The following is a 14,854-nucleotide window of genomic DNA, read 5'->3' on the forward strand; positions in this document are numbered from 1 at the left end:
CACAAAAGAAAGAAACTTGTACAGGTTTGGAACAACTTGAGAGTGAGTAAATGATGACAGAATTTAAATTTTTGGGTGAACTATCCCTTTAACATTGCTCAAAATAATGCCAGTCAATGAAGACTCCTTCAATATGTCAGATGCCTGTTTTCTTCTCAGTGGAATGGTAAGAGCATGTCGTGACGCATCCCTTGCAAAAAATATTTGAAAATGTGCTCTGAATGCAGTGAGCCGCAGCCGTAGGCTGTGTTTTTCTGTGGAAACTTCCATTGTTCAACAAATACAATGAGCCGGATTCATTCACAGAGTGAGCTCTCCTGTCACTTCAGTAAAACTGTGATAAACCATATGACAGCAAAGAAATAAAACAATATTTAAGATGCTAGAGAAACAACAACTGGCTTCAAATCAGCTGATTTGTTTAGCCTCTAATTAAAATGAGAGGATTATCTCTGATTTTCTAACTAGCAGTTCAGGACAATATAACATTCAAACATTCTGTGCTTCTTGATAGGTTGGTTTTCTCTTTTATTCCATGAGTTCTGTGCATGAGCTGGTGTGTTTGGGGTCACAACACATCTAACTGGGATTGCTATCAACACAGACCAGCCAGTCTGTGCCGGTTTTGGCTTGTTCCGTTCAGCACAGAGATGGGGGAGCACTCAACCAATGTAATCAGTATACAGGCATAGAAGGGTTTTAGACAAGAAAGAAACTCCAGTGACAATATGAACGATATTTATGGTGAGTGATTATTGAGTGAAAAAAAATAACCTTTGTGTAAAAGAAGTGTAAGAAGTATATTTTTAAGTATAACATAATATCAATCAATTTTCATTACTCTTTCTTAAAACATTTTGGTGGGCTTTACAAAGAGCACTTTGTAATCATTTCTAATGAAACCTTTTAATTTAACATCAGTTTTAAATCATTATTTTAATCTATAATTAATAATTTTGTGCTTTAAGAAGTTGACAAACACTAAAGAACATGCACTTGATTATAGTTTTAAATGTAGGTTATTATTCAGTATTACATTTAAAGCACTCTTATGTTCAGCTAATTGCATTAAATATAAAATTAACCTATAATGCATTTTGATTTAATTGCAATTAGCATGCAGTTCAGTAAAACATTTACATTGTTCACAATTATTTATCTTTTAAAATATATTATTTCCATAAGTACTTTTTTTTTTTTTTTTTTAAGTATTCTAAATTGTACTTCTTTTACACAAGTAGCCAAACCCTTTTAATGAAATGCTGTGTCAATCCAATACCGTGTAGTAGCAGACAGTGGGGCATGTCTAATGGGGATTGACAGCAGAGATTAGAGGAGTGTGATTGCATAACAGCGATAGAAGACGCTCTGCTGGCTTTAGTCTACGTTATTATGCAACTCAGCCTCGCTAAAGAGCTTGTGAGGAAGAGTGGGACTGAATATTAACCAGACCCTTTTAGATACCTTGAATAATGAGGCACAGTTTTGTTTATCCATAGCCAGCAGTCAGACGTTTCCAGGAGACAAATTGTTGTTCCTTGTGTGACTTTCTTTGCGTGAAGTAGTGTTTCTAAGCAGCAGAAAGCACTGCCAATTTCCCATTCAAGCCATGGTCTGATTCCCAAATCAAGAGCCATAGTGTAGCTCTTTAAGTATGGTTTCCACAAAAATATTAAACAGCACAACTGTTTTCAACATTGCTAATAATAAGAAATGTTTCATGAGCACCAAATCAGGATATTAGAATGATTTCTGAAAGATCTTTTGACACTGGAGACTGGAGTAATAATACTGAAAATTCAGCTTTGCTATCAGAGGAATAAATTAAAATTTAAAAATATATTAAAATAGAAATTGGTTATTTTAAATTGCTTATTTTATTGGCTTAATTGTAAGTTATTTTAAGCATATTTCACAATGTTATTATTTTTAGTTTTCCAAATCATTAAAAAAATCTTAATGTCCCCAAATATTTGAACAATAGTGTGTGTGTATTTCTCCAAAGTTCTGGCATGAAACAGCTGATTGGTTCCTTTTGTATCAGCGGCCAGTGACCTTGCTGCTCAGCATTCAAATACTCAGCTAGTGCTTGCTGTAGCGCTTCAGAAACCCTCCACCTTCCCCAGCTCCACCTGTATAGGTCTGCTATGGGGTGATTCATGTATGCCGTATATGGGGGTTATTTCATATATGTTACATGTACAGGCCTGTTTCTTACATGCTTGCATCAGCATGTTGTGGATGTATTGGCCGTAGCAAGTCTTGGTACTTACTCTGCAGCAGCGTAGCAGATCTATTCCACCAAGACTAAACACATTAACAGTGTCATGTACATTACCATGCCAAACCCTCCGAGAGTTGTCATGATAGAAATATATATAAGATGGATGAAATGACAGTTGTGTCTCTGCCATTCCTCTGTTGCAGGTTGCTTTGAGCCGCAGACATGACGCACCAGTACCCCGCACTCACATCTGAGCAGAAGAAGGAGCTCCAGGACATCGCTCAGCGTATCGTAGCTCCTGGGAAGGGCATCCTCGCTGCAGATGAGTCCACAGGTCAGTGAGGGTTGCATCTTATATGGAAATAACACTTTCAGTATGATCATTTATTCCCCTCATGTTGTTCCAAACATGAAATATGCAGCAAACCGCTTTCTGGCAGTCCCTCTAACACAATGATGTGTATGTCTGCATGTATACAGGTAGTATGGCAAAGCGCCTGAACCCCATTGGCGTCGAGAACACAGAGGAAAACCGCCGTCTGTACCGCCAGATCCTTTTCACTGCTGACGAGCGCATAGACAAGTGCATTGGTGGTGTCATCTTCTTCCACGAGACCCTTTACCAGAAAGCTGATGATGGCACACCCTTTGCCAAAATGATCAAGGACAGGGGCATTGTTGTGGGAATCAAGGTACAAAATTTGATTTAAATTAATGATTTTATTCAACTGGGATGCATTACATTGATCAAAAGTGACATTAAAGCCATTAAAAAAATTCTATTTCAAATAAATGCTGAAGAGATGTGTCATGGTTTCCACAAAAATATTAAGCAGCACAAGTGTTTTAACACTGATATAATAATAAGAAAAGTTTCCTGAGCAGTAAACCAGCATATTAGAATCATTTCTGAAGGGTCATGTGACACAGAAGACTAAAGTAATGATGCTGAAAATTCAGTATTGCATCACCGGAATAAATTACATTTTAATATATATAATAAAACGGTAAAAAGATTTTTTAAATTGTGGTATAATATTTCACATTTTTTATTGTATTTTTGATCAAATAAATGCAACCTTTAGCATAATAGACTTCTTTCAAGAGCAGAACCAACCAACTCCTAAATTGAGTAGTGTGTGTGTATATATATATATAAATAAATAAATATATATATATGTATGTATAAATACCCCCACACACACACACATATATATATATGTGACCTTTTTAGCTGCTTGAAGATGTTTGTAATTCTATATACTATGAAATACTATATTTGTATCATTTTCTTTGTATTTATAGTTTATAGGTAAATACGGCATAGTTAAACATTTATAATAAATAAATATATATATATATGTATGTATAAATACCCCCACACACACACACACATATATATATATGTGACCTTTTTAGCTGCTTGAAGATGTTTGTAATTCTATATACTATGAAATACTATATTTGTATCATTTTCTTTGTATTTATAGTTTATAGGTAAATACGGCATAGTTAAACATTTATTTTTAAGATAGTTATTGGAAAATACAGTCAGGACTCCTGGGCCCTCATTTATCAAGAGTGCATAGAAAAAGTTCTATATTTTATCCTACAAATGAAATTTAGAATGTAAATACAAAAAAAAAATCCCTATTTATCAAACATGTGCACGTGGTTCTTACGCACACCAGTAAGTAATCTAATGTTTCGCTTGAAATATGAAATGATCAATTGAGCATTTGCAATTAAAAGACACAGGACACATGCGGCGGCACTTTCTTTTTGTAGTATCGTCATTCTACCACTAGATTCTCTGCATAAGCATGCTCAGAGATGTGCTTATATTTACACACATTCCTAAGTAATAAGTACAAGTTGGTAGATCCCACACTTTGCGTGAAACTGTTTTTATGCACTCACATCTGTGTACGCACTGTTGATAAATGAGGGCCCTGGACTATTAGCAATGCTGCCATGACATTTTGATCCTAAAGCAGGTTGTCCTCTTTTACAGGTTGACAAAGGTGTCGTCCCTCTGGCAGGAACAAATGGAGAGACCACCACACAGGGTAAGCTTACAGTTGCTGATATAATATTTGCTAAAATTGATGGCAATAATGATGTTTTGTTAAAGTGCTACCTGTTTTTCTTAAGGGCTTGATGGCCTGTCAGAACGCTGTGCTCAATATAAGAAAGACGGTGCTGACTTTGCCAAGTGGAGGTCTGTGCTGAAGATCAGCGAGACCACTCCTTCAGAGTTAGCCATCATGGAGAACGCTAACGTCCTGGCTCGCTACGCCAGCATCTGCCAGCAGGTGAGCTCATTAAGTCTTGGCTGTCTGTGCGTTCATCTTAAAGGCAAGCGGTGTTGTTATTGTTTATTAAAACTAAAACTATTATCTGAATCGTTAATTGAAAAAATAAAGCAGAAATTAAATCTAAATATTAAAAACCAAAAGAATGTTTTTGAAACGTTGCGGTGAAAACTAGCTGAATTAAACTGACAAACTAAAACTTAAATAAAAAGAAAGCTAAATAGAAACTTTTTCAAAAACTGTGGTAAAAGCATATAATATGACTCAAACTAAAATGAAAATATTAAATTCAAAATATGAAAAAAATACTATAATGGTATATAAATAATACTAATGCATAGATATCAGAGATAAGATTTAACCAATGGAGTGTGACTTTTTTGACGTAATATTGTCCATTTGGATTTTCAGAATGGGATTGTGCCCATTGTTGAGCCAGAGATTCTACCTGATGGTGACCACGACTTGAAACGCTGCCAGTATGTTACAGAGAAGGTAGGTACATAAAAAGTGACATCAATTTATAGCATTCAAACAAGACTTGATTTAATGTTGAAACGTACTATATGATTAAATGTACTAACCTTTTCTTTATTTCCCATGTGTCTCCAGGTCCTTGCTGCCTGCTACAAGGCCCTGTCTGACCATCATGTCTATCTGGAGGGAACTCTTCTGAAACCCAACATGGTGACAGCTGGACACTCCTGCCCCACCAAATTCTCCAATGAGGAAATTGCCATGGCTACAGTGACAGCCTTGCGCCGTACCGTTCCCCCCGCAGTAACCGGTGAGTCACGAGTCTAATGGAGAAACCTCAGCTGTGCTTTGAAGCTTTAAGAATGTGGAGCGTCATGATTTAAGAGCGCCATGACGTAGATAACAAAAGGAAATGGCATGTTTTAAAAAGTGTGAGCAGTGAACACTATGTGGTGAGTTGAATGTATTTTGAAATTCCTCTGGCAGGTGTGACATTCCTCTCTGGAGGTCAGAGTGAGGAGGACGCGTCTATCAACTTGAACGCCATCAACAACTGCCCTCTGACAAAACCCTGGGCCCTCACCTTCTCCTATGGACGTGCCCTGCAGGCCTCAGCCCTCAACGCCTGGCGCGGAGTCAAGGAAAATGAGAAGGCCGCCACAGAGGAGTTCATCAAGCGTGCTAAGGTCAGTTGATCAAATCCTTTTCCCATTAAGGTGCAGTCACATTTGGCAAAATTTCACATTAACAAAAGGCCTATTGTCAGTAGAGTAGCACAGTATGAAGCATAGCTCACACAGAAGTCACTTCCAAACCGAGCAACTTTCTGTTGGCCAACGCGGTTCATCTGTGTGACCAACTTGAATCAGTTGCGAAATTTGTGTATTGCACAAAATTCCTGAACACTTGGATTCCCCTTGAAATTAATTAATTTTGCCCACGAAAATTCGGCAAACACTGGCAAATGTTGCTGTCCCTAAAGCAAATTTTATTTTTACCCAAATCAAATGCATTTTTTTAAATTGTGGAAATTTCTGTAGTCAATATAATTGAAATAATGCTTTATAAATCAATATGTAAATGTGCTAATTTCTATGAAATAATCTTTATTTAATTAAAATTTGTATTTTGTATACAGATGATAATGCTAATATCTTTAAAATGTTTATCTGCATCTTTTCATAAATCATGAACCGCTAAATGTCATGTAAATTCATAGGTAATATCTTTAAATTATAATTTAAGGGCTTTTTTAAAGAATAATTATTTAGCACATAATATTAGTGATGTACTGAAATTACAGCAACCAAAAATATTCATCCATAACTGCAAAAAAAAAAAAAATAATAATAATAAAAGAAATATATATATATATTTATTTTTTGCTGTTATGGCTGAATATTTTTGGTTGCTGAAATTTCAGTACATCACTAATATTATGTGCTAAATAATTATTCTTAAAATTATTCTTTAAAAAAAGCCCTTATAAAATAATTATATATATATATATATATATATAATTTTGGTTTTCGGTTTAATTTATAAATTCATTTTGGTCCATCACTACTGTATTAGTACACATATTACTAATTTGAGGACAATTTTTCTAGTAAATACATGCATCGAGTATGTTAAAGTACTGAGAATCTAATGTAAACTTTAATATAGAAGGTAAATAGAATTATGTAAATATAATATATAATTTTATATAGAATATTATAACATTTAAATAATAAATAACAATATAATACTTAAAAAGAATATAAAATTGAATAACAATAGAACTAGGAAGTGAATCTGTTTAGAATTGTTGGGCTACAATGCTTTGATGTAAGGTCCGTCTAAAACTGCCGATTCAGGCAACATAAACTGACCTTTGTGAACTTTCCTCAGGTTAATGGATTGGCTGCTCAAGGCAAGTACGTCTCCTCTGGAACCGGTGGATCAGCGGGACAGTCCCTGTACGTGGCCAATCATGCCTACTGAACATCCCGTATCCCATCGTTCCAGCTTCCGCCAGCCAATAGTATAGTGCACAGCTGCTACCCTTCCTGTCACCAACCAATCACAGGCCTGCGCTGTCTTCTGTACTTTAGGGTTGTCATTGCAGTGTCTCTTAATGTATCTATTTAAAATGTATTAAACTTTAAGAATGGAGAGGAGAAATAGAAAGGTATGCAGGAGATTGTTTTATTTTTTGAAATATTCAAAGCGTGGTTTCATGCTACAAACAAGAAAACAGTATTTTTTGTGGCCCGTTTTAAATGGATGTATATGTATATCAGCCATTCTGTTTTTATCATTCCAACATAAGTCATTCCAATTCAGGCACCAGCCACTCAAGTTGACTTGTCACATTCCTTGCAGTGCAGTATGACCTCATCATGATGTGAATACTGAGTTCAGATCGGTGTGTATGCCAGCAGGGGCAGTTTATTATAATAGGGAATGAAACCGAGTAATATATTATTGTTATGATTAACTCCACCAGACTCCAAGGAATATTATTTTGTGTTGTTCACATATAATGTTAATGCATTGTCTGGGCTGTGTGATTACTGTCCAAGAAATTTAATATAAAATACTAACAATATTAGTTTGAAAAGGACCATTATTTTGAAATTGTACTCCGTTGTGTTGTGTGCTTGAGTGTATCATGCTCTCCCTCTCCTCCCCGTATTTGTGACACAGTGCTACATGAATAACTAATATTGGTTGTAAACGGCGGAGCGTACCAAACTGGAGCTTTTGGGGAGGGGAGCACTCACCGCTCTGTTGACAAAATGTGATCTTGTGATTTGATGTTGTTCTCTAAGCACTTCGTGTGTCAGATGGTAAAAACTAAAATAAAATACTGTAACATGCCAGATGCTGTTTGTCATTATTATGCAGGTGCATCTCAATAAATTAGAATGTCGTGGAAAAGTTCATTTATTTCAGTAATTCAACTTCGTTATAAACCTGCATGACTTTTTCTTTTTTCTTCTGTAGAACACAAAATCATATTTTTAATTTTTTTAATTTTTTTGATGGTAACCAAAACAGTTTTTTAACATTATTCAAAATATCTTATTTTGTGATTTGCAGAAGAAATAAACGCATATAGGTTTAACACGAAATGAGAATGAGTAAATAAAGACTTCATTTTTTGGGGAGAACAACTAACCCTTTAAAAGTGGCATTATTTTTAACTGCAAAGTGCTGCAAACCAGATATAATAAATCGGCTTTTTAAGGAAGTGAGAATGACACTAAACCCGCCCCCTTTAACTCTGATTGGAGGCTTCCGTGCCCTCTGTCGTCTGATTGGATAGAATCCTCCAATAGCGGGTTATGCGGTAGTTATTTCACACAGCAATGGCAGCCCTGCAGCTTGGTGAGTCCTGCTTTAATTCAAAACGATTGCCTCATTTTGCCTTCGAAATTATTTCAGTGTTCACGTATTTTTTTCCCCACAATTGTTGTATATTTAAAAGTGCATTACACTAAAGCCAAATGTCAGCAGCTTAGTTATGTTAAGCATGTTTTAAGTCAGGGTTGGGTCACTCACTATGTTTTTGTGAATGAATAATTTATATTTTATGTTTTCCACAATTTCAATGAATATGTAGCTCCTATTTAGTCTTATTTCTTACTGTTTCATTTTGGTCATAGCAGAAATGCAGCGAGGGCGATATGCTGCCCTTGCCATCGCTGCAGTGGTCATTGTGGTGGGCATCCCACTTTGGTGGAAGACCACCGAGACCTACCGCGCCTGGCTCCCTTTCTCTGAGATCAGCGAACTCGACTCCCTCCAGGTAACACGCACTTCGTCCTTCCTCAAGACAGAATCATCTGTTAGTTCAGCAATGACATATTATCGTGTTTTTGACAGCTTCAGCTAAGTGTTGATATCGAGGTGGTCTTCTCGCGAGGAACACTGACCCCAGAACAGCAGAAAAAGTTTCCACTTAGCCATGTCAATCAAAAGGAGCACCAAGTTGATGGTAAGTAATCAATTTCTGAAACTATTTGGAAGCTTCATCATAAAACTAATTTAAAAAAACAAAGAACAGAAATTTTGATCCAGAACAGAATGCATTGCTCTCTTTTCCTCTGAAGCTAAAACAGGTTTGCGGTACAAATATGAAACCAGATATCGCACTGCCACTATAATGGAGGAAGACGCCTTGAATCAGCCCACTGCTGCAGGTTGAGTGGATTTATTGTTACTAGTAAATTATGATTTAAAGCGTCCATATGATGTTGCTAAAAAGAACATTATTTGGTGTAATGAAATGTGTTTATGCGGTTTAAGGTAAAAAAAACACATTATTTTTGACATACTGTACATTATTGTTTCTCCTCTATGCCCCACCTTTCTGAAAGGCGTCGATTTTTACAAAGATCATCGGTCTGAAAAGCGAAGTGTGCTGTGATTGGCCAGCTATCCAATGCGTTGTGATTGGCCGAATACCTCAAGCGTGTGACGGAAATGTTACGCCCCTCACCATACTGTTGATGCCGTGTCCGGCCGGAGCGACGAGACAAAAACATTAAAACCCATTACAAACGAGGCATTTGTTGCATCCAGTGGGGACATAATTACTGATTATAATGACTTATACTGTCTTTTTATGTGTTGCGTTGCATCGCGCCGCGTAAACATAAAACCATGTCTGCATTTGTGATCGGAGAAAGGACAAACAACAAGTGCTACTCTACACTGCTAAAAACTCGTGTTTGAATCATCAGTGGCAAATCCTTTAAATATGAAAACATGCTGGAAAAGGAAATCAGCATCTCCATAAAGCTTGTCAGCAGAAGGAAGCATGAAGGAAGCAAGGAAGCATGAAGTGCTCTAAAATGTCCTGGTAGATGGCTGCGTTGACTGTGGACTTCAGAAAACACAGTCTAATTTGAGATGCACCTGTAGTTTCGCTTTCACAACGAAACACACAGCGTCACACACGGTGGGAACCACATGTGACGACCCCGGGCTGGACTCCACTTCGTCCACGGTGAAAGCCGATCCGGCGATCCACAGCGCAAAGTTTATGTATTTCCTCAGCGACCAGCACGGATCAGCTCCAGGCATGACGAAGCAGATATCGTCCTCTTTTGGAAGACCAAACAAAGTACCATATTGACCCGAATATAAGACAAAAAATTTTTCTTGAAAAAACATCTGACATGTCAATAATACACCCACAACAATAGGTGGCGCCAAATACGCATAAAACGAGTGTGCCATGAAATAAATGCGTGTTGTAAAGATCGCGACCAAACTCTCTTTGTGATTTTAAAACGTAAGACAGTACCCAGATTTGAAGACTACAGTAAGATTGAACTTCTACTGTTAATACAATTTTGGTAGGCTACTATTAGATGGATAGCCTAAATGTCCTAATTCAGATGGGCTACCTGTTTTTTTTATGGTATATCAAAAAGTGTATATTTTTTAAATGTGATTGTTGGTACATTTGACCAGTTTTTACCATACTTTCAAAACAAAAATTTAAATGGGAAAAATATGCAATATGAAAATAATTGAAGACAAAATTTGTTTTACTGAGAAAAAAACAAGATTTGGTTTTTAAAAAGCCTTTTTCCAAAAGGTACATCTGGAAAAAGGGGGGTCGTCTTATATTCGGGCCAATACGGTAGTTTCGCTTTCACAACGAAACACACAGCGTCTTCACGACATGGCGGCAGCAACAATACTACAGCGAGAATAAAAGTTACGTCTTCTTTCTTTGTGTGAACATTTGGGCGGCGTTACGCAAATCTTCCCACAAAGTGAGGTAGATATGTGGGGGCGTGTTAGAACGAGCCGTTTTAGGTAGGCGTGGTTGACTCTTAACTTTTATAAAGAATATCTCTTTGGATTTGAGACTTCTGTCTTTGCAACTTTACAGATCTTCTTTATGCACCAAGAGCTTGTAATACGAAACATCTTATGACCCCTTTAATCAGTTATTTAATTATTTATTAATACCAGTTCAATTATATCAAATTTTAATGAGGATATATTGACTATACTGACAGATTATAGAATATTTTAATTGTTGTAATTCCCACTGACGGAAGAACAATTGCAATCACTTATACATTAAATATTCTTCTTCTTATCCATTATCATTTGCTTTCAGAGGAACCCTTAAAACTTGAATAGACTCCCAACAGAACTAAATAGTTAGAACTAATTCGTTATTGTGGTATCTTTTTAAAAAAAATATTTTAAATGGTTGTTGCTGTGAAATTGTGAACATGTATATGGATTTTAGTGTAAGCACTGAGATCTTTTTACTTTTTCCAATTACCTGCCCAGGCACTACAGGTGGAAATTGGCCATTGTGGCTAAATTTGGCACATTTTACATTGATTATGTGCATTATTAATGTGTATTGTCCCTGAAATATAGATAAAATAAAATAAAAAAGTATTATTATAGTAAATAGTAATTGTATTTGTGGAGTTATTCCAAACAAAAGCTAATTTAAAATGAGCTATTTTGGTTTTGGGTTTCTTCGGTTTTCTTTTTGTCACATCACTCATTTTTAAATGTGAATTAATTTTTCTATTGCTACTATGGAGTTTCTATCCCTGAGTTGCTTACTTCTCCCTCCAACAGAGGCAGATCTATCCTTACACATGCTCTCTGAGAGTTCTTGTGGGTCTGTGGTTGTATATGTGATCCCCGAGTCCGCCGCCCTTCTGCCAGAGGTAAGATTCAGAGCATTTCTGTATTTTTACATACTGAAATAACTTCTGAAGCTCATTATGCTCATTCTGGCTGTTTACTTTCAGGATGTGAAAGTGTACGTGGGGCAACGGCGCACTGCGCTGCTACGTTCTCCTCCCTTTAAAAGTTCTTGGAGTCTGAAGGAAGTCCTATCAAATCTGGACATGGAGGTGGAGCAAGTGGTAAGCACCATGTCCTTTAGTCACCAGGATATAGTAGCTGCCCTGAGCGACCGTGTCCGCATGGCCAAAGTGACTAAGGAGAGTATGGCAGACAGCATGCGGGCCATCAAATCCAGTCCTGGTGAGTATTATCCCTCATTTGGGCTTGTATTCTCAATAGCATACTCATTTAATTATCTTAATCTAATTTCGGCTTCTATTAGGCTACGAGATCACATTCAGTCTGCTCAACCCAGACCCAAGGTCACACAGTCTTCACTGGGATATCGAAGGTGCCGTTCAAAGCTGCATTCAGCCTTTATTGAACAAACTTGCCCCTATAGCCAACTTTTCAGTGGACTCTCAGGTGCCTAAGAACAATTACGTTGTAGTTTGTGTGGTCTCTAACAAATGTGACTCTTCACAGGGATGACGGAATATTCTGTACCTTGCAACGATTACAAATGTGTTAACCCATAGAGAATTTGCTGTACTGTTTATACAACAACAGATACATTTGCACAGCTAGTAGAGCTGCTTTGTGTTTTTACACAAGAGAAATTAAGAAACATGGAGTGGTGCGTGAGGATATTTTACAACATTAAGACTCATTCAGTCAGCATTTAGAGTCAGAATTTTAATAGTTTATAATATAATTTTTTTATATATATTTATTTTCTTTTTATATTAATGTTCTTTACACATTTCACATTAAATATGAAGTTGCTCACTAATGCCAGATTTTGTTTTGGTTTCCTTTAATTTAATTCCTTTAATTGGAATTTATTTAAATTTAATTTGATATATTGGTATTAATGTGTGGTTATTTAATATATCAACAGCTTTCCACTGAGTTCCATTGAGCAAACATTGAACAAATATTACTATCATTATGTATATTTATATCTTGTAAATAATAATTTGTAGTTCTCGTTTTTGATATAGTACTGGACTGCCCACCCAAAGTTCTCCTCTTCTATTTGTCACTTGTGTGTTCGTTCTTTTCAGATTCTGTATTATGCCGTTCTGGGTGTGAATCCTCGATTTGACAACAGTGTGTCAGCATATACACTCAGTGCAGACAGCCTGTCACATGTTATCAACCCTGTTGAGGCCAGACTAGGTGAGATTTGAGCTATAACTGATATGATCTGCTTTTAATGAATGGTTTTTATGCTCATGTAGATTCACACATTCTGGTATTCTCTTTCACACAGGTTCCAATGCAGCTTCCTCTAACCCTGTCTTGAACTTCCTGCTATATGTGCCAGATTCCCACCACTCTCCTCTTTTCATCAGAGACCACAGCAAACGGGAGGTGCCCTCTAACGCCTTCCACAGCCCTCGTTGGGGCGGCATTATGGTACTGTCCAGATATATTAACTTCCTTAATCTGTATGGCAGCAGCGTAATATACAGTAAATGAATGAATAAATCCACTGTTCTCTTGACTCCTCTGAGGCTGGGACTCGAGTGTTCTGTGCTTGTCAGATTTTCATGATATGTCTCCTTTAAATATTGTGAATTATATGAAATGACGTGAATGTGCTGGATGTTGCAAACGGGAATATGTCTTTTATCTGTCATCTGTGTCCCCAGGTGTACAATGTGAATGAAATGTACGGACCTGAAGCTGAACGTCCTGTAGATATCAACATTAATATGGCTAAAGTGATGGGTGTGTTTTTGGCACAGTTACGGTTAGTACTTTCACAAATGTAAGTAAAAATACCTGGTTTGCCCAGGTGAAAGTGTTTTATTTCACTTTCTTTATCATTTTGTTTCTAGGCTCATGCTGGGAGTGCAGCATACTCATCCTCCCACAGGCTTTGTGCTGCAGAGCCCAGGCAGCGCTGGACTGGCTGATTGGGAGCTGGACCGACTCCTGTGGAGCCGCAGTGTGGAGAACATCGCCACTGCCAGCACCACCATCACCTCGCTGGCTCAGCTCCTCGACCAGATTGGAAACATCGTCATCAATGACAACATCGCACAGCAGGTGGGAGGTCCAGATGTTCATAGTTCATCACATAATGAAATAGTTCCACTGTAACATTTTGTTCTGAACCATAGGAATTGTAAAATGCACACTTTTGCTATTATTTCTCGCACAGGTTTCCAGCGCAGTGACGTCGCTCCAGTCTGCTGTCGCCGAGTTAGAGGCTGGGAACCTGGCCTTTGCGCTTCAGTACAGCAGGGAGGCCATTTTGGCTTCAGAGAGGGCCTTTTTCGACCCCTCTCTTTTGCATCTTCTTTATTTTCCAGACGATCAGAAATTCGCCATCTATATTCCTCTTTTCCTACCCATGTGTGTACCTATTGTGCTCTCGCTACTGAAAATTGTGAGTGAAGCTAAGAAAAAGCGAGCAGATAAACAAGCCAAAAGTGACTAAGAAACCACGGCTTGTTTGATGCATACACACTAATGGCTGCATTTGTGTAGCATGTTCAAAAAACACACTGATTCATTAAGAGATGATGTGTGTGGTGTACATTTACATTTTATTTATTAGACCAATAGTCTAACTGTCATTGGATGAAAAAGAACTGATATGAAATCCGGATTATATGCTTAAATTTACGAAGGCAGCTGTACTGAACAATGAATGAGTGTGAATAAAAGTGCAGTGTGAAATTTGGTGTCTCTCTTTGTCCACTGCATGTCTTGTTTTAACAGTGTAACACTGGGTCATGATCTTAGTTTCATTTAGATTTGTGAGGAGTTAGTAGGCATATTGTGGTTTGTTTTTCAAGGGAATCATAGTTGCAACAAAAGTAAAACACAAGATTAAAAAAAAAATGATATAAAACATTCTTATGTTTATTGACATATTACAATAATTTCTCTGAATGGTTGGGTTGATGAGTGTTAACTTTAAAATGGGTTTGTATAGAGATCCAGGAATGATGCCATGTGAGAATTATTTTCAGTTGTATGAATTTCTAATGTGAAA

At 37.0% G+C, this 14,854-nt stretch overlaps 2 protein-coding genes across 3 annotated transcripts in view; both read left to right on the forward strand.

Moving 5' to 3' along the window:
* Nucleotides 1-7,885, forward strand: part of LOC107581922 (fructose-bisphosphate aldolase C) — a 15,918-nt gene extending 8,033 nt beyond the window's left edge. Inside the window, exons 2-9 of the mRNA XM_016267612.1 lie at nucleotides 2,428-2,558; nucleotides 2,705-2,916; nucleotides 4,239-4,293; nucleotides 4,379-4,539; nucleotides 4,951-5,034; nucleotides 5,152-5,326; nucleotides 5,503-5,702; nucleotides 6,910-7,885. Coding sequence (XP_016123098.1) covers nucleotides 2,447-2,558; nucleotides 2,705-2,916; nucleotides 4,239-4,293; nucleotides 4,379-4,539; nucleotides 4,951-5,034; nucleotides 5,152-5,326; nucleotides 5,503-5,702; nucleotides 6,910-7,002 — 1,092 coding nt within the window. The 5' untranslated portion in view covers nucleotides 2,428-2,446 and the 3' untranslated portion in view covers nucleotides 7,003-7,885. The remainder of the gene's footprint in view (nucleotides 1-2,427; nucleotides 2,559-2,704; nucleotides 2,917-4,238; nucleotides 4,294-4,378; nucleotides 4,540-4,950; nucleotides 5,035-5,151; nucleotides 5,327-5,502; nucleotides 5,703-6,909) is intronic.
* A 456-nt stretch (nucleotides 7,886-8,341) lies between these two features.
* Nucleotides 8,342-14,527, forward strand: pigs (phosphatidylinositol glycan anchor biosynthesis, class S). 2 transcript variants are annotated; one of them, XM_016267613.1, is made up of 12 exons: nucleotides 8,342-8,391; nucleotides 8,670-8,812; nucleotides 8,890-9,001; nucleotides 9,117-9,206; nucleotides 11,629-11,720; nucleotides 11,805-12,042; nucleotides 12,125-12,267; nucleotides 12,909-13,023; nucleotides 13,118-13,263; nucleotides 13,500-13,600; nucleotides 13,689-13,899; nucleotides 14,015-14,527. In XM_016267613.1, the coding sequence occupies exons 1-12, from the start codon at nucleotides 8,373-8,375 to the stop codon at nucleotides 14,291-14,293; spliced, it is 1,689 nt and encodes a 562-aa protein (XP_016123099.1). In that variant the 5' UTR covers nucleotides 8,342-8,372; the 3' UTR covers nucleotides 14,294-14,527. The 2 variants fall into 2 exon arrangements, with proteins under 2 accessions (XP_016123099.1, XP_016123100.1); XM_016267614.1 differs by having other exon boundaries at nucleotides 8,351-8,391; nucleotides 8,673-8,812.
* The last annotated feature ends 327 nt before the right edge of the window (nucleotides 14,528-14,854 follow it).

The sequence above is a fragment of the Sinocyclocheilus grahami genome, unplaced genomic scaffold (genome assembly GCF_001515645.1).
Source record: "Sinocyclocheilus grahami isolate Dianchi unplaced genomic scaffold, SAMN03320097.WGS_v1.1 scaffold39.1, whole genome shotgun sequence".
Lineage (NCBI taxonomy): Eukaryota > Metazoa > Chordata > Actinopteri > Cypriniformes > Cyprinidae > Sinocyclocheilus > Sinocyclocheilus grahami.